Below are 19894 nucleotides of genomic sequence, written 5' to 3' on the forward strand. Positions count from 1 at the left end.
TGTTAGCACTGAATTGTAAGCATTTTTTTTTCAATATTTCCCTATCATTCTATTAATATCTATATGATCTGTGACAGGATCCCATTTTATTACCAATATTGGTAACTTATGTTTTCTTATTTTTCTTCATCAGTCTTTCTGAGGGGTTAGAAATTGAATTAATTTTTTAAAGAGTCATTTTTTTTTTGAGACGGAGTCTCACTCTGTCACCAGGCTGGAGTGCAGTGGCACAATCTCGGCTCACTGCAACCTCCGCCTCCTGGGTTCAAGCGATTCTCCTACCTCAGCCTCCTGAGTAGTCTCAGCTACTCAGGCACGTGCCACCACACCCAGCTAACTTGCATTTTTAGTAGAAACATGGTTTCACCATTGTTGGCCAGGGTGGTCTCGATCTCTTGACCTTGTGATCCGCCCGTCTCGGCCTCCCAAAGTGCTGGGATTACAGGCATGAGCCAGTGTGCCCTGCCAAAGAGCCAGTTTTTTTTTTACATTACTTATTTTCTCCATTGTTTTCTGGTTTGGGGTTTTTTTTTTTTTTTTTTGGTTTTGGTTTTTTGAGATGGAGTCTCACTCTTTTGCCCAGGCTGGAGTACAGTGGTGCAATCTCGGCTCACTGCAACCGCCGCCTCCCGGATTCAAGTGATTCTCCTGCCTCAGCCTCCTGGGTAGCTGGGATTACAGGTGTGCGCCACCATGCCTGGCTAATATTTAGTTTTGTATTTTAGTAGAGACAGAGTTTCACCATGTTGGCCAGGCTGGTCTCAAACTCCTGACCTCAGGTGATCGGCCCTCCTCAGCCTCCCAAAGTGCTGGGGTTATAGGCGTGAGCCACCACCAGCCCAGCCTGTTTCCTGTTTTATTGGTTTCTGCTCTTAAATGTTTCCTTTGTTACTTAATTTCCTCCTTTCCCCCAGCTTTGTAAAAGTTTTTCTCCAATGTAAATGTAAATATTTAAATTTCTCTGTAAGCACTGCTTTAGCTGTAGCCCACTGTGGAGACTAAAGCCAATTTTGAACATTTTAAACAACTTGTAATATATAAAGGAAGTATCGTAAAATTGCTGAGCCATTGTTTTATAACATAAAATCATCTCTGTAATCTCAGTGTAAACTGTTCATTTTGTTTCACTCCAGTTTATCACTGAGCTTTTTTTTTTTTTTAATTATAAAAACAGAGGTGGGGGTCTCACTGTGTTGCTCAGGCTGGTCTTGAACACCTGGCCTCAATCAGTCCTCCCATCTCAGCCTCCCAGACTGCTGGGATTACAGGCCTGAGCCACCATGACCAGCCACTGAGCTGTCTTTGAGAGCCACTACTTAAAGTGGTCCAGTAGCCAACTGAAGAAGCATTAATACATTGTACTAAATAAATAAATGACTTTTTTTTTTTCCCTTTGGAGACGGAGCTCACTATGTTGCCTAGGCTGTCCTCGAACTCCTGGGCTCAAGCACTTTTCCTGCCTGAGACTCCTGTAATAGCTGGGACTACAGACATGAAAGCAACACCATGCCCAGTGTAAAATGACATATCTTGTACATTGGTGGAACTTTTAAAAATCATGATAGCCAATGTTGGCATTATCGAGAATCAAACAAGATTTGGCAACACGTATTAAGAGGCTTAGGCCGGGTGCAGTGGCTCACGCCTGTAATCCCAAGACTTTGCAAGGCTGAGGCAGGAGGATCACTTAACCCAGGAGTTCAAGACCAGCCTGGGAAGCATGGCGAAACCTGTCTCTACAAAAAATTAGCCGGGCGTGGTGGCGCGCGCCTGTAGTCCCAGCTATGCGTGAAACAGGTGGGCGGATCCCTTGACCTCAAGAGGCAGAGGCTGCAGTGAGCCGAGATGGTGCCACTGCATTCCTGGGCGACAGACTGAGACTCTGTCTCAAAAAAGCTTTAAAGGTGTTTATTCTCTTAGTAGTATGACGCTGAGCAGTTTAAACAAGTCATTTAAAATTTACAAAAGATTTACGTATGAGGATATTTTAAAAACAAGGAAATGCTCACTTAAAGTGAAAAAGGCAATTTACAAAGTACTTTTTTCTTTTTTGAGACGGAGTCTTGGTCTGTCGTCCAGGCTAGAGTGCAGTGGTGCAATCTCAGCTCTCTGCAACCTCCGCCTCCCAGGTTCAGTCAATTCTCCTGCCTCAGCCTCCTAGTAGCTGGGATTACAGCCACCCACCACCACATTCAGCTAATTTTTGTCGTTTAGTAGAGATGGGGTTTCACCATGTTGTCCAGGTGGGTCTCAAACTCCTGAGCTCAAGTAATCCGCCCCCATCGGCCTCCCAAAAAGCTGAGATTACAGGAGTGAGCCACCTCGCCCTACCAAATACAGCATTTCTAAAGAATTCAGGGAGTGTAAACAGGCACATTCCAAAAAGGGCAGTTGTGGATCCAGTAGCCCTGCCTCCAGTTGTCACAATTTCCAGAATCAGTCTTAATTCCCATTCCCTGTTGCAAGAGAAGTAGAAAAAGACCAATACAGGTGGAATAATGAGAGGTGGAAGTAATTGAGAAGCCACTCAAGGGAAAAAGCACACAGAGAGGCCTAAGGGAGCTGGATTCCAATTCTGATTACAGAAAATCCAAGTTGAAATCACTCTTCGACAAGCTAAATGAATGAGATATTATGTTCCCCTGGGGTTGTGAAAAACAGCCCTGCTTTTTGGTGATTAGAAGTGAAGCAGGTAAGAACTGTATCTAAAGCAGGGGAAGAAGCCTCCCTCAGTAGGTGGTTGATACGTTTGGGAATCATCCAAGTCAATCAGGGTGACTAGATAACCCAAGTGTGTTATATCCTGACAGAAGACCAAGTTGCAGGCATGAGTGGACCAGTGCCCAGGACTCTTCCAGTAGTCTCCAGTAGATGGAGTGCTCCCACTTAGCGGAGAAGTCCTGCTTGGCTGGAAAAGGGCATCAAGCTGTTTATCAGGGCCTCATGCCCTTGACAGTTAAGATCATCCCACTAACCTGCCTCTTACCCCTTGAATCTCGTATAGCCTTCTGAAAATCATGGGGTCTCTGCGGACTTTACCGCAGAAAGAGAGCCCACTGACTGCACTACCTACATGAAGAGTCTGACCCAATCACCAGTTATATTTCTCAGTGTAAATGAATGATTCATTCATCCACAGGAGACCCGAACCGCGGTGACCCCAGCCCCTGGAAAGCCTGTTGGAGGGGAGGACTTCAGTCTCCCTACACACCTATTATGTTGAATTAAATGGTTTGGGAAGAGAGGGGAAAACTAGTGCTGTGGCAAGAGCCTAAACTGGGAGCAGGGTGACCAGCGTCTGTTGAGGCTCTATGACCGCTAGGTTTCTCGTTTCCTGTCAGTACTAGGAGCTAGTATTCCTACTGGATAAATAAGACCGTTCGGGGTTTTTGTTCTGTTTCGGTTTTTTGAGACGGAATCTCACTTTGTTACCTAGGCTAGAGTGCAGTGGCGCAATCTGCTGACTGCAACCTCAGGACCCTTGAAGTTCCTCGGGCTGGGATGGGGTCCAGTCTCCCTGGGGCCACGTTTTCCAAAGGTGGCCTCCAGCATACATGCATCCAGCAGAAGGAGGGAAGGCTGGGAAACAAAAACGTGGATGTAGGTGAGCAGCTGTCAGTGTTACCGCCATCACTAAGTGGCCCCGGGGTAACTCCGAGGTGCCACTCAAGAGCCGAGAGCCCGCCCACTCGGGGGTGGGGCTGCAACCCAGAGAGCCCATCTGGAATAAGAAGCCGAGTTCTTGAAAAAGTAGCCGGATTCTGACTGGGATACTCACCCTGAGAAGGCGGGGCAGGGTTACAGGGAGCCAATCAGAAGCCCGATCTCGGAATTCCTGTTCGCAGCCTCCGAGGCGGGGCCGGGAAGAGGCCTGGTCTCCCGGCCGCGCCCCGCCTTCCAGTATTTCTGCGCTGACGGGCGGCGGGGGACCCGGAGGGGCCAATCAGAAGTCAGGCTCGCGGGACTCGGAGGAGGGGCGCGGGCCTGGGCCCCTGCTCTACCTCCCAGCGCGAGCGCGGGGCCACGGCCGCAGTACCCGGCTGCTGGAGAGCGGGATTCGCCCCAGGACGTCGGGTCGCTGCCGGTGAGACGAGGAAGAGGGAGCAGAGACGAGCCCCGCGGCCCCGCGGCGGAGGGCAGGGAGGCTCGCTGCGGGTGTGGAGCCGCAGGCTCTCCCAGCGCCCCTCAGCTCGCTGCGGGCGAGACGGGCAAGTCACCCTCCTCCCCGGACCTCACCTGTACCCAGGAGGGCGGGGCTGGGACCCCAGAATGAAGGCTGGCACCGAGAGGCCGCCGAGGCCAGCCCCGCCTGGCAGATGTCTGCTGGGCGCAGTCTGAGCTCCACAGGACCTCACGATAACGCTGCGGACCTGACTCACGCGCCCTCCTCCTCTCTTTTCCTGCTTCTGGGTTCAGCAGTCCCTCCGCAGCCCGCTCACCCACCAGGAGGACCCTTAAAAGCACCTAGTAATGCCCCATTGTCTTTGCAAATCTGTGGATGCTAGATTCCCCGCCCTTCTGTTTGGGGATCCCTTTTTTGTTTCGTGAACCGCCCCGTGGGTCTGTGGAGTGAAGGTCACCCTTGGTTCATCATTTAATATTAAATAAGGGACAAGCTTAGGGGCTGAGAATACGGAGATTGGGTATAATCCCTTGGAAGGACACAGCAAAAGGGAATGTAGGAGAAGAAAGGTGGAGTTGGAAGACATGCTAAGGTAGAATTTACTAGACTTTCTTAAGCGTTGGGAGTGACGGACAGGAAAGAAGAATGACTCCTGTTTCTTGTCTGGCATACCTTGAACAAAGTACAGAGTTTAAGGGCCAGTCCCCCTGGCTGTACAACAAAGGCGGTGAGATTCTTGTGCAGACAGTTGTGGAGTTGGAAAACACTTGCTTCCTGCGGGCTTTTTTAGGAGTTAAAATACTGTTGGCTGGATATACAGACTAACGACCTACAGGACCTGAATTCCTCCTCTCCCTTTGAATGAAGTAGGAAAAAAATAATAATAATTTTTTAAAAATGCGTGAGTAGGCAACATAGTGAGACACTGTCTCTTTAAAAAAAGAAAAAAAAAAGGACCGGCACGATGGCTTGCACCTGTAATCCCAGCACTTTGGGATACCAAGGTAGGAGAATTGCTTGAGCCCAGAAGTTTGGGACCAGCCTGGGCAACATAGTGGGATCCTGTCTCTTCAAAAAGTAAAAAAAAAAAAAAAAAGCCAGGCATGGTGGCACCTGCCTGCAGTCCCAGGTACTTGGGAAGCTGAGGTGGGGGGATCCCTTGAGCCCAGGAGTTGGAAGCTGCAATGAGCCATGATGGGGCCACTGTACTCCAGCCTGGGTGACAGAGTGACACACCCTGTCTAAAAAAAAAATAATAAAGAATCCCCTCTATACAGAGGAGACATTTGATGAAGACAGACGTGTCTGATAAACATATTTTTTATTTCTTTTTATTTACTTTCAGGAGTTGACTTGATCTGTGCTATTAGTTCTATGATTTGGAATCCTTGTTTAAAGAAAAAAGGCAAACTTGAAAGAACTTTAGAGGCATAGAATACTAGAGCTAGAGGGGCCTTGTAGTAATCATCTAGTCCAACTCGGTTTTAGAGGAGACATCACTAGTCCACAAGTTTCAGAGGTTAGGTAGCAGAGCCGGGACTAAAATATGTCCTGTTTCTCCCAACACGACTTTTTATTACACAAGTCTCTTTGGATGGCCAGCCCTAACAACCTTCCTGTTACACAGCTGTGGAAAACAAAGCTTTCCACACAGGAGCTTAACAAGTCAAAGATTTTATGGGAACATCTGGACTAGAAAGGAAATTGGTCTTCACCAGTTGCCTCTAAGGTTCCTTCCAACTTTAAGAACTTACAATTCATGTCAAATTCGGAATTGTTCTGACATCTTTAACGCTTTGGGACTTGAAAATGACTCCAGGATTTCATCTTGGAGTTAATGCTTCAATTCATATTACATTCTGAATACCTGGCATATATCAGTTTACATATCTCCAGAAGAAATGTTCAAATTCCGGCCAGCACGGTGGCTCATGCCTGTAATCCCAACTCTTTGGGAGGCCGAGGTGGGTGGATCACGAGGTCAAGATATCCAGACCATCATGGCCAACATGGTGAAACTCCATGTCTATTAGTAAAAAATAAAAAAATTAGCTGGGTGTGGTGGCGCGCTCCTGTAGTCCCAGCTACTTGGGAGGCTGAGGCAGGAGAATCACTTGAACCTGGGAGGCAGAGGTTGCAGTGAGCCAAGATCACCATGGCACTTCAGCCTGGTGACAGAGCAAGACTCTGTCTCAAAAAGATAAATTCCTTGTTAAGTTTTAAGCCTAAATACAGTGTGACAGGATATGTTGGTTCCCAGAAGTTTCAAGTGCAAAGATTGTTTTGAAACTCCATTTAGGCTTTGTCACAATATCTTCAGTGAACAAAATCTGAATGGCTCAACTTGCTTCTGAAAGCAAATGCCTGGTTAGAAAGTAAACAGGAAACATGATTGTCAAGAATGCATTGACTTGTCTCAACAGGTGATGGAAACTGACCAGTGCACAGCTATGCAAGTTTAGAGGCTGGAGCAATCACTTTGGGTAGGATCAGGGAAGGCCCATGTGGTGGGCGAGTGGTTAGCATTTGAGGGTCACCTTTCCCTTATTTTCTTTTTCTTTCTTTCTCTTTTCTTTTTTTTGAGATTGAGTTTCACTTTTTCACCCAGGCTGGAGTAAAGTAATGCACTCTTGTTGCAACCTCCACCCCCTACCACTCCCCAAGCCCCCCCCACACGTTTTCCAGTGATTCTCCTGCCTCAGCCTCCTGAGTAACTGGGATTATAGGCACCCACCACCATGCCCAGCTAAGTTTTTTTGAATTTTTAGTAGAGATGGGGTTTTGCCATGTTGGCCAGGCTGGTTTCGAACTCCTGACCTCAGGTGATGCATCCATCTCGACCTCCCGAAGTGATGGGATTACAGGTGTGAGCCACTGTGCTTGACCTACCATTATTTTAACTTGAGTCGTCAGGCTATAGCCCTGGGACTGAGGCAGGGTGGGGGTCATACATTAGCTTTCTGGTGTATCTCCCTGAAAGTTATCCCCTTTTCCTCACTGGAGTTAGGTGGGCTTTTGCTGTGACAGAGCCAAAGAAATTAGGCATTAACAGGCATATGGTCTGATTTTTGGGTGTTCCAAGGAAGTCCTAAGATTCACCTCCTTTGTTCTAGCCAATTTCCCAGAAGGGCTCTTTCTTTTTTAAAGGTAAGTTGATATTCACAGATCTTACTAGTTCACTTAAGTTTTAAGTTAAGTTTTGACAAATGTAAGCCATGTAACCAAAGCCTAATCAAAATATAGAACACTTGCCTCTCAGAAAGTCCTCTCATGTCCCTTCTCCGTCAGAAGGAACAGGTCTTCCATTTTCCATAAAAGCTAACCATTCATTCATTCATTTTTAATAGAAGAGGGATCTCATTATATTGCCCAGACAAGTCTTGAACTCCTGGCCTTGAGTAATTCTCCCACCGTAGCCTCCCAAAGTGCTGGCTAGGATTACATGTATGAGCCACTGTGCCCAGCCCATAGATTCTTTTTATATAATACGGCGTCTCCTGAACAGCAATCAAAACATACCCTACAATGCAATTCACCCTCAAGATGTTATCAATTATTTACAACTCAGTATGAAAGAAGGATTAGAACAAAACTATTTTGGGAAAACAAAATGAGATTGTAAGGACCTTAAATATTTGGGTTCCTGAAGGATGTTCAGAAACCCTACATTGTCTTTCATATGTACCTGGATGCTCAGGAAATACACCAGTTCTGGGTAGCAGAGGGTGGAATTACCAAGTGAAAGAAAACAGTCTCCTCCCTCCCCCATGTATCCAAATCATACTTAAAAATTCAAGGCCCAGTGTAGTGGTTCATGCCTGTAATCCTAGCAATTTGGGAGGCTGAGGCGGGCAGATTGCTTGAGCTCAGAAGTTTAAGACCAGCCTGAGCCTGGTCAACATGGTGAAAGCCTGTCTCTACAAAAAATACAAAAAATTAGCTTGGCGTGGTGGCCTGCTCTTGTAGTCCCAGCTACCCAGGAGGCTGATGTTCAGGATCACTGAGCCTGGTGGTTGAGGCGGCAGTGAGCCATGATCACACTACTGCACTCCAGCCTAGGCGACAGAGCAAGACCTGGTTTCAAAAAAAGAAATTCAACTCAGGCCGGGTCCAGTGGTTCGCACCTGTAATCCCAGCACTTTGGGAGGCTGAAGTAGGAGGGAGGATCGCTTGAGGCCAGGAGTTCGAGACCAACCTGGGCAACAAAGTAAGACCCCCCCATCTCTATCTTTAAAAAAAAAAAAATCAAATCTGCCTTCTCAAGTATGTCTTTCCTTAGGCTCTAGTAATTTTTCTCCCTCTCAGCTCTGTCACAATTTTGGCAGATATTAATTTCATAGGACACAAACTCAAATGTAACTTTATTTGTAACTGACCTTAATTTTAAGCCCCTAGTCCTCTTTCAGGTTAATACAGTGAATACAGGGTTTTCTTTGGCTCTGTGGCCTTATCTCCTCCAGTGACTCAGACAATACTTTGCTCATCCATCTCCATTTTTATCTTTGAAATATATGTTATAAATTAGATGATGATCCTTATAATTTAACCAAACTGTGACTATAAAAGATCACTGTATTTGAATTTATTGTTTAACCTAAAATGGTAGGAATATAGTCAAAAGGACATAATCATGGATTTGAAGTCTGGAGAGCTGAATTCTCTTTTTGTGTGTGTGACGGAGTCTCACTCTGTTGCCCAGGCTGGAGTGTACTGGTGTGATCTCGACTCACTGCAGCCTCGACCTCCCGGGTTCAAGTGATTCTCCTGCCTCAGCCTCCTGATTAGCTAGGATTACAGGCATCCACCACCAGGCCTGGCCAATTTTTGTATTATTAGTAGAGACGGGGTTTCACCATGTTGGCCAGGCTGGTCTCGAACTCCTTTCTTCAGGCGATCTGCCTGCCTCTGCCTCCCAAAGTGCTGCGATTACAGGCTTGAACCACCATGCGCAGCCCAAGAGCTGAATTCTTACTGTGACTTAATATGTAACTTTGGGCAAGTCACTTAACTTCTCAGGACCAAATTTTCCCCTATAAAATTGATGATGAGGAGGAGGGGTTGGATGAGGTGATACTAAGGTGCCTTCCTGGTCTGCGTTTAGGAGGTGAGTTTAATAATTTGTCCTATAAGAATTTGTATTCACTTGCCAAAACAACTTTTTTTTTTTTTGAGACAGAGTTTGGCTCTTGTTGGCCAGGCTGGAGTGCAATGGTGTGATCTAGGCTCACCACAACCTCCACCTCCCAGGTTTCAAGCAGTTCTCCTGCCTCAACCTCCTGAGTAGCTGGACTTATAGCATGCACCACCATGCCAGCTAATTTTGTATTTTCAGTAGAGACAGGGTTTTTCCATGTTGGTCTCGAATTAGCAACTTTAGGTGATCCACCCACCTCGGCCTCCCAAAATGCTGGGATTACAGGCGTGAGCCACTGTGCCCAGCCCAAAACATCGACTTCTTGATCTCATTCACTGATTTGATTTTTTTTAACTTTATGAGTACAACTGAATAATCAAAAGAAGTACAGAATCGATAGAAACATTATTGGTCTGCTTTGAGAAAAATCATTTAAATAAATATATTCATCCTATATCCCCTTTCTGTTTGTTGCTTTTTGTTCCCCTAGACATAATGTCAAGTGGAAATGATCGGCAATCAGAGGCTCTCAGCAAACCCACTTTCAGTGAGGAACAAGCTTCTGCGCTAATGGAGTCAGTGTTCGGGCTGAAAGTTTCCAAGGTCCAGCCCCTTCCCAGCTATGACGACCAAAACTTCCATGTCTACATCACAAAAACCAAAGACGGCCCAACTGAATACATCCTCAAAATAAGCAACACCGAGACTAGCAAGAATCCAGACCTGATTGAAGTGCAGAATCACATCGTCATGTTTCTGAAAGCAGCTGGATTTCCAACAGCCTCTGTGTGTCGCACTAAAGGAGACAATACAACTTCGCTTGTGTCTGTAGGTAAGAGATGACCGATCACCGATCATCTGTCCGCACATCACTGCATTTGGCCACAGGTAGAACCATGGAGAGCAGCTTCATAATTCCAAGTGTAGATGTGGTTTATTTTTTTAGCAACCTCAATAGTACACCTTTAGAAGTGGTGAGTTTTTCAGTATTAGGAGAAGCCACAGCAGCATCAAAGTGGTGACTGGTCCTCTGAGTAGTGGTTAGAGCCCAGTGTGGCGTAAGTTTTCTGTTTAGAAAGGCCCTGACAGATAGTCACTAAGGGGACCTGTGGAAATCAGGGGAACATTTTTTGTTTTGCTTTTTGTTTTGTTGGTGGTGGTTTTGGGGGGTTTTCTTTTTGTTTTTTTGTTTCACTTTGTTTTGTTTTTTGAGACAGGGTCTCACTCCTCTGTCACCCAGACTGGAGTGCAGTGGCACAGTCACAACTCGCTGCAACCTTGACCTCCTGGGCTCAGGTGATCCTCCCACTTCAGTCTCCTGAGTAGCTGGGACTACAGGCACATGCCACCATGTCCAGCTAATTTTGTAGTGTTTTTGTAGAGACGGAGTTTCGCCATGTTGCTCAGGCTGGTCTTGAACTCCTGGCCTCAAGTGATCTGCCTGCTTCCCAAAGTGCTGGGATTACAGGCATGAGTCACTATGCCTGGCCTGTTGTTATTTAAATAAATAAATAAATAAATAAATAAATAAAAATAATATATATTTATTACTTAGAGAAGCTATACATTCTGGTGCTGTGGTATAGTAAAAATGGCATAATACTGGAAATCAAGAATACTTTGTCATTACTGTATATGTGACCTTCGACACATAGACCACTTAAATCCCTAAGGCCACCAGTCCACATCTGTGAGACAGTCCCTTTCACCTTTAAATACCAAAATACTAAGATGTGCCGAATTCAGCTCTTTAAACAGCAGGCTAAAATCAATTTCTTCAAGTTTTTTAAAGGTTTGAAATCTTGATTTTCTTTTTCTCTCTTCATTGTTCACCATTCTTTCTTAATTTGCATTGCCCCAAACACCTGAGGCCCATTGTGGTCCCTGAGACGTAGTTACTGTCCTGTGTTGCAAACACAGGCTGTCCCACAATTTACCCCTGAAGAAGCCTGATTCTGGAAGTCATTTATTTGTACCTCACTTGCGTCAACTGTGAACTTATAAAATAGTATGTATTTTTGCATTCACCTACCACAGTAGGTAATTTTTGTGTAGAGCTAAGGCCAACAGAGTTAGGGCTATAATTTTGTTGGTATGTAAATGGCCAATTCCAATGTTCTTAAGGTTTGTGTATCCTGCCTTCTCACTTGATCTGCTCAACTCTGCCTTACAGAATCCTGCTGAGTTGTTTCATGTTAGCACATTTTTTAGTTTTTAAATTTCTGTTCTTTTCTTGCAAAGGCAGAATAGCTTCTAATTCTATTACATCTAATTATCTATCTATCTATATATATTTTTTTAGAATAATTGACAGGATATTTCATTTCATCCATTTAGATAGTGGCTCTGAAATCAAAAGCTACTTAGTGAGGCTGCTGACTTACCTGCCAGGAAGACCCATCGCTGAGATTCCCATCAGCCCCCAGCTATTGTATGAAATTGGAAAGCTAGCTGCCAACTTGGATAAGACACTGGAGGTAAGATCTGGGGTTTTATTTTATTCTAAGGGATGTTGGTTTGTTTATTATTTTATTTGTAAAATAAACCATACATAAAAAGAGAATCAGATTCTTTTTTTATGTATGGTGCTCTACCTAAGGTACGTTATGAAGGGAATGGAGTTCTAGAATGCATAAATTTTATGACAGTAAGGCTAACTCCTGCCTAACTCTTACTGGTGTTGGCTAGGTGCAGTGGTCCACACCTGTAATCTCAGCACTTTGGGAGGCTGAAGCAGAGGGATCACTTGAGGCCAGGAGTTTGAGACCAGCCTGGCCAACATAGTGAAAACTTGTCTCTTCTAAAAAATACAGTAATTTAGGGCATGGTGGCGTATGCCTGTAGTCTCAGCTACTCGGGAGACTGAGGCAGGAGGATCGTTTGAGCCCAGGAGGTAGAGGTTGCAGTGAGCTGAGATCATACCACTACACTCCAGTCTGCACAACAGAGCAACACTGTCTCCAAAATTTTTTTTAAATTAAAAAATAAATAAATCTTACTAGTGTATTGGAAAGATTACCTAAATTTTTAGAAATTCATCCTATTCTTTATGCTGCTCACTGAAAACAGTCAATATTCACCAATGGAAACCTGAAGATTTCATCCAGACACAGTATAATCAGCTGGAGCTCCATATGATGCAATAGCTAAGTTGCAAGTGAATTAATAATGTATGTCAAGGATGTTTTTGTCCTATAGAAACAAGATAATGTATGACAGGCACCTTTTAGACCTGCTCATAAAACATCTTCATTTATTCAATAAATATTGTGAGTACCTTTACTGTTACTTAAAAAATCATAGGAAAAAGGAGATGTATTTACTATTTATTAAGTGGAAATGTATCATCATAAAGGTCTTCACTGTCATCCTCACTTTGAGTGGGCTGAGGAGGAGGAAGAGAAGGGGTTGGTCTTTTATTTTGCTTTTTTTTTAGACAAGGTCTCACTCTGTCTCCCAGGCTGTAGTGCAGTGGTGCAGTCACAGCTTAATGCAGCCTTAACTTCCCAGGCTTAACCAATCCTCCCACCTCAGCCTCCCAGGTAGCTGGGACTACAGAAGACTGCCACCACACCTACCTAATTTTTGTATTTTTTGTAGTGACAGGGCTTCACCATGTTGCCCAGCCTGGTCTCAAACTCTTGAGCTCAAGCAATCTTCCCGCCTCCGCCTCCCAAAATACTGGGACTACAGGCCATTCTCACACTGCTATAAAGAAATACCTGAGGCCGGGCACAGTGGCTCAAGCCTGTCATCCCAGCACTTTGGGAGGCTGAGATGGATGGATCACCTGAGGTCAGGAGTTCGAGACCAGCCTGACCAACAAGGAGAAACCACGTCTCTATTAAAAATACAAAATTAGCCAGGCATGGTGGTGCATGCCTGTAATCCCAGCTAACTCTGGAGGCTGAGGCAGGAGAATTGCTTGATTCCAGGGGACAGAGGTTGCAGCAAGTGGCGAACACACCATTGCATTCCAGCCTGGGCAACAAGAGTGAAACTGCATCTGAAAAAAAAAAAGAGCTGGGCGCGGTGGCTCACGCCTGTAATCCCCAGCACTTTGGGAGGCCGAGGCGGGTGGATCACGAGGTTAAGAGATCGAGATCATCCTGGTCAACATGGTGAAACCCCGTCTCTACTAAAAATACAAAAAATTAGCTGGGTGTGGTAGCGCGTGCCTGTAGTCCCAGCTACTCAGGAGGTTGAGGCAGGAGATTTGCCTGAACCCAGGAAACGGAGGTTGCGGTGAGCCGAGATCGCGCCATTGCACTCCAGCCTGGGTAACAAGAGTGAAACTCCGTCTCAAAAAAAAAAAAAAGAAAAGAAAAGAAAAGAAAAAGAAATACCTGAGACTGGGTCATTTATAAAGAAAAGAGGTTCAGGCCAGGTGTGGTGGCTCACGCCTGTAATCCCTGCACTTTGGGAGGCCAAAGCAGGAGGATCACTTGAGGCCAGGAGTTTGGGACCAGCCTAGGCAACATGGTGAAACACTGTCTTTACTAAAAATACAAAAAATTATCTTGATGTGGCAGTGCTTGCCACTTGGGAGGCTGAGGTGGGACGGAGGGTCACCTGAGCCCAGGAGGTTTAGGCTGCAGTGAGTTGTCATCATGCCACTGCACTCCAGCCTGGGTGACAGAGCAAGACTCTGTCTCAAAAAAAAAGAAAAGAAAGAAGAAAGACATTGCTCCACTTTTGCTTGTATTATTTCTCTTTTCTTTCCTTTTCTTTTCCAGACAGCGTTTCCATCTGTTGCCCAGGCTGGAGTGCAGTGGCGTGACCTCTGCTTCCTTGGGCTCACTGCTTGCATTATTTCTAACAGGAAATCTGCCATCAGATTGTTCCTCTGAATATAATAGGTCTTTTGTATGTGCGTGGCTGCTTTTAAGACTTTCTCTTGAGGCTGGGTGCAGTGGCTCATGCCTGTAATCCCAGCACTTTGGAAGGCTGAGACGGGCAGATCACTTGAGGTCAGGAGTTCGAGACGAGCCTGGCTGACATGAAAAACCCTGTCTCTACTTAAATACAAAAATTAGCTGGGCACGGTGGTGCACATCTGTAGTCCCTGCTACTTTGGAGGCTGAGGCAGGAAAATCACTTGAACTCAGGAGGCGGAGGTTGCAGTGAGCTGAGATCGCACCACGACACTCCAATCTGGTCAACAGAACAAGACTCCATCTTAAAAAAAAAAATCTCTTTATCTCTAGTTTTGAGCAGTTGATAAGGCGTGACTTTGTATCGTTTTCTTCATGTTTCTTATGCGTGGGATTCCTGGGATTCCTTGAGTGGATGTAGTGAAGTTACTTGGAAGCAATTTGATCCTTTGGGGTCGTGCTTTTACTACTTGATAGATGGGCCTGAGGATCAGTTTACTACTGATCCAAATCCTTCAGCGTCTTGTGAACTGTAAGGTTTTCCAGTGTGGATGGCAGGAACAGGCGCTCTTCCTGGCCCTGTGCATGCCGTGTACTCTTCCCTCTAATCCTTTCAGGCGGCTCTTTCCTATTTTGAGTAGTTTCCCCACATTTACACATGGATCATACACAATCTGCTAACTTTTCAAGGGGGACGTAATGCAGCTCTCTGGAGTGCTATCTCTGCAGCTCTCCCATCTCTGGTAATCTGTCATGCAAACTCAAGCTGCCGTGGTCTCCCGGGACTCTCAGCTCTACCTCCTCAACTCAAGATTCCTCTGGGCGCCATCTGGGTCTTCTTCCCTCTCTGCACTGCATCCTCTGTCAAGGCAGTGAGCTTGGGTGAAATCCCTTTGTTTATTTTATTTTATTTTTTATTTTTTGAGACAAGGTCTTACTCTGTCGCCCAGACTGGAGTGCAGTGGCACAATCTCAGCTCATCGCAACCTCTACCTCCCAGGCCCAAGTGATTGTCCTGCCTCAACCTCCTGTGTAGCTAGGATAACAGGCACGCACCACCGCCGCACAGCTAATTTTTTTTGTATTTTTAGTAGGGACAGGGTTGTACCACATTGGCCAGGCTGGTCTTGAACTCCTGACCTCATGATCCACCTGCCTCGGCCTCCCAAAGTGCTGGGTTTATGGCACGAGCCACTGTACCTGGCCCCTTGTTTGTTTTCATTTTCTCAGGGATCACTGTTTTTCATTCCCCAACATCTAATAACTTGAAAACCAGTGGTTAATGTATTTTGTCCACTGTTTTTGCTTTTTCTGGCAGGAGGATAAACCTCCCATTACACCCCTCTTGGCCAAAAACTGAAGACCATCTTGCAGTGTAAATAGTATTCATTTACCCTTAGGGCCTCAAATAGAAATACTGTAACCTTTTCTTCTGATTAAAAAATTCTTCTGCGATTCATTATTTAAAGAAAACCAGATAAAAATACAAAGAAAAATTAAGTTGCCAGTAATCTCATCCTCCAGAGATGACATTCTCTGACCCATTTAGCCATGTGCCATACTATTCTACAGCCCCAGGGCATACTTGGTGCCCAGCAAATGTTTATAAACCCACAGACCTTTTCCTATACTTACAATAATCACCATTTTATATTGTACTCTATTCATTTATTCAACAAATATTTATTGAGCTTCTGCAAGGGTTTAGGTGGTAAACATATTAAGCATTTCAGTTGAAATAGTTTTCAATTAAGTTTGAGCAAATTCTTTTATGGATTTGCATTAAAATGTTCATTTGTTCATATTAATATAATTAGGATTTAAATAGTTACAATTAAATTTATTTTTAGGAAATTTTCTTCACCTATAAATTTTATTTATTTATTTATTTATTTATTTTTGAGATGGAGTCTTGCCCTGTTGGCAGCTGGAGTGCAGTGGCGCGATCTCAGCTCACTGCAACCTCTGCCTCATGGGTTCAAGCGATTCTCCTGCCTCAGCCTCCTGAGTAACTGGGACTACAGGTGCGCACCACCACGCCCAGCTAATTATTTTTGTATTTTTAGTAGAGACGGGGTTTCACCATGTTGGCCAGGATGGTGTCGATCTCATGACCTTGTGGTCTGCCCGCCTTAGCCTCCCAAAGTGCTGGGATTACAGGCGTGAGCCACCGTGCCTGGCCCACATGTTAATTTTATTTAGAAAAACCTTTGAACTGGGCCAGGCACGGTGGCTCATGCCTATAATCCCAGCACTTTGAGAGGCCAAGGTGGGCAGATCACATGCAGTCAGGAGTCTGAGACCAGCCTAGTCAACGTAGTGAAAACGCATCTCTACTAAAAATACAAAAATTATCAGGGCGTGGTGGCAGGCACCTGCAATCTCAGCTACTTGGGAGGCTGAGGCAAGAAGAATCACTTGAACCCAGGAGGCGGAGGTTGCCGTGAGGCAAGATCATGCCACTGCATCCAGCCTGGGCAAAAGAGCAAGACTCCATCTCAAAACAAACAAACAAACAAACAAACAAACAAAACTTTGAAGTGATTGTAGTGCTCAGTAAAGTCTGTCTACCTTAAACCTACTAAATGAGCTGTTTAAATTACTGTCTGTTACATAATAGTTTTCCTTTACCAGCCACCTTTCCTTCTGCCCTGTGGGCTTCATTCATATGCCTATGGCCACTGAACTTTCAACTTTTCCTGCTATATTCTGAAAAGTAATACCGTTTTCAGAGGGAAATAGCACCACATCATTGCTGACGGTCAGTCGGTTTTGCTGTGCATTTAGCCATCAGCTGCTCTGTTATGCAACTTATTTTAAGTTGTCTTACAGAGGATAAGGGCGCTCTAGAGGGAACAAAGCATTCTTCACTTGGCATCACAATGCATTTTATCATGCATTATTCCTGTTGCTCATCCCCTCACCCAGTCTCAGCATTCTTCACTTGGCATCACAATGCATTTTATCATGCATTATTCCTGTTGCTCATCCCCTCACCCAGTCTCACCCCATGCCTTTGCAGGAGCTAAGTTCTCAGTTTTTCTGTAAGTACTAAGAACTGTACAGTCTATAAAAGATAACACGCAAGTATAGTATTTTAGTCATGTAGGCAGGACCAAAGCTGTGGCTGCCCTGCTGGGGACATGGTTGGGCCATTGAAGCTTCCAGCAGGTGGTCAGGCAGGCCTGGGGGATCCCAAGTAGGCAGGAGTTCTGGGGATTGTAGGGGCCAGAACTGAGGAGTTCACAAGTGAAGGGACCAACTCGTACTGGAATTTGGTTGTTTGGTCTACAGATGGGCTGGAAGTCAATCTCAGGAGATTTCATTAATTATAAAAAAGAAAAATATGTAGGACAGGCTTATGAGTATGACTGTGGTCAAAGCTTTGTACTAGAGGAAACAAGATGCATGGGAAATGGAAGCTGGGGCATGGGGTGGAGAATGAGGAAGCTATTAGGTTGGTGCAAAAGTAATTGTGGTGTTGCCATTACTTTTAATTCCAACACCGCAATTACTTTTGCACCAACCTAATAAGAAGAGGAGGGCTAAGATAGGCTAATAAAGAATGCTGATGAAGTTATCAAGAATTCAGGTTGCTGTAGCAAGGAGCCAAGTGGCTAGAAAGGCTAGGGGAGCCAGGCGTGGTGGCTCATGCCTGTAATCTCAGCACTTTGGGAGGCCAAGGTGGGCGGATCACAAGGTCAAGAGATCGAGACCATCCTGGCCAACATGGTGAAACCCCATCTCTACTAAAGATACAAAAATTAGCTGGGTGTGGTGGCGCGTGCCTGTAGTCCCAGCTACTCGGGAGGCTGAGGCAGGAGAATTGCTTGAACCCAGGAGCGGTAAGCCGAGATTGCGCCACTGCACTCCAACCTGATGCCTGGCGACAGAGTGAGACTCTGTCTCAAAAAAAAAAAAGAAAGGCCAGAGGAATCTGGCAGATCAAGGACAACACTGATTTTAACAAACATGTAGTGAGCCCCTATATGTATGAAGTTTTCATTTCATGTCTTAGTTAATCCACAACTGTTTGTAAAGTTGGTAACTGATAGCTTGACTTTGCTGCTAAGGAAATCAAGATCTGGGATATTAAGTGGTAGAGCCAGTTGAAACCTACATCTTTCTGACTCAATCCCAGTATTCTTCTCAGTACCTGATACTAGAGCTGAGAAGTCTATGGCTGCATGGAACAATCGTGCCACTATTCCAGAAGCTGACTCAGAGCCTTCCCTGAGTAGACTGTCGCTTCACTGGAAACCCAACTGGAATATCATATTTTACTTTCTATGTTGCCCAGGGTAATCTTGAACTCCTGAGCTCTAGTGATCCTCTATCTGCAGCCTCCTAACTAGTTGGGATTACAGACATGAGCCATAACACCCAGCTATTTTACTTTCTTTAAAAATAAAAGTAGGCCGGGCACAGTGGCTCACGCCTGTAATCCCAGCACTTTGGGAGGCCAAGGCAGGTGGATCACGAGGTCAGGAGTTAAAGACCAGACTATGGCCAACATAGTGAAACCCTGTCTCTACAAAAAATACAAAAAATTAGCTGGGTGTGGTGTCAGGTGCCTGTAATCCCAGCTACTTGGGAGGCTGAGGCAGGAGAATCGCTTGAACCCAGGAGGCAGAGGTTGCTGTGAGCTGAGATCACGCCACTGCACGCCAGCCTGGCGACAGTGCGAGACTCCGTCTCAAAAAAAAAAAAAAAAAAAGTAACAAATTTGCATAGTTAAAATTTCAGACAGTACTGAAAGGTATAAAATGAATAGTTTTTCTCTCCACCATTATCTCCAGTCCTCCACAATGCTACTTCCCAAAAGTAACAGCTCCTAACAGTGTATTTTCAGTGCTTACTATGCAGAATGTTTTTGTGATCTGTATTGGCACTTAACACATAGGACGTAAAAGGTACAAAAGAGAAGATTCCAGTTCCAGATCAGCCTGGCCACCATGGTGAAATTCCATCTCCACTAAAAAAAATTTTTTTAATTAGCTGGGCATGGTAGTTCGCGCCTGTACTCCCAGCTACGCAGGAGGCGAGGCAGGAGAATCGCTTGAACCTGGGAGACGGAGGTTGCAATGAGCTGAGATCACACCATTATACTGCAGCCTGGGTAACAGAGTGAGACGCCATCTCAAAAAAAAAAAAAAAAAAAAAGAGGTAAGCCTCCAAAGCCAGGTAGAGTGGCTCACACTTGTAATCTCAACACTTTGAGAGGCTGAAGGGGTGGATCACTTGAGGCCAGGAGTTCGAGACTAGCCTGGCCAACATGATGAAACCCTGTCTCTACTGAAAATACTAAAAAATTAACTGGGCATGGTGACACATGCCTGAAATTTCAGCTACTTGGGAGGCTGAGGCATGAGAATCACTTAAACCCGGGTGGCAGAGGTTGCAGTGAGCTATTATGCATCTGCACTCCAGCCTGGGCAACAAACTTAGACTCAAAAAAAAAAAAAAAAAAAAAAACGGAGAGGACTGCAAGGGAGCAGGAGTGCTATAAAAATGTGGAGGACTAATCCGGTTCCAGATGGCCCCAGAGGTCACAGCTGGAACCAGTGACATGGATACTATTAGAGAGGCAGAGGCAGATTTTAACTCCACAAAAGGAAAAACACAAAGCCATCTCCACGAGGGTAAAAAGTACCTCCCATGGGAAGTGTGTTAGTCCATTCTCGAATTGCTATAAAGAAATACCTGGGGAAAAAAAAAAAAAAGAAATACCTGAGACTGGGTAATTTATAAAGAAAATAGGTT

The 19894-nt window shown here is 45.1% G+C and overlaps 1 protein-coding gene across 7 annotated transcripts in view; it reads left to right on the top strand.

Moving 5' to 3' along the window:
* The first annotated feature begins 3989 nt into the window (after positions 1-3989).
* HYKK (hydroxylysine kinase) overlaps positions 3990-19894 on the top strand; it is a 30496-nt gene continuing 14591 nt past the window's right edge. For 2 of the 7 annotated variants that reach the window (XM_064383043.1, XM_064383039.1), the window contains exons 1-3: positions 4294-5127; positions 9748-10089; positions 11595-11734. In XM_064383043.1, the coding sequence (XP_064239113.1) occupies positions 5088-5127; positions 9748-10089; positions 11595-11734 (522 nt within the window). In that variant the 5' untranslated portion in view covers positions 4294-5087. Of the gene's footprint in view, positions 4085-4293; positions 5128-9747; positions 10090-11594; positions 11735-19894 lie in introns of those variants that run through there. The other 5 variants (XM_012457732.2, XM_012457727.3, XM_012457725.3 and 2 more) reach the window with 5 other exon arrangements.

Source organism: Aotus nancymaae, unplaced genomic scaffold (genome assembly GCF_030222135.1).
Source record: "Aotus nancymaae isolate 86718 unplaced genomic scaffold, 86718_ANA_hifiasm-v0.15.2.pri h1tg000003l, whole genome shotgun sequence".
NCBI classification, from domain to species: Eukaryota; Metazoa; Chordata; class Mammalia; order Primates; family Aotidae; genus Aotus; species Aotus nancymaae.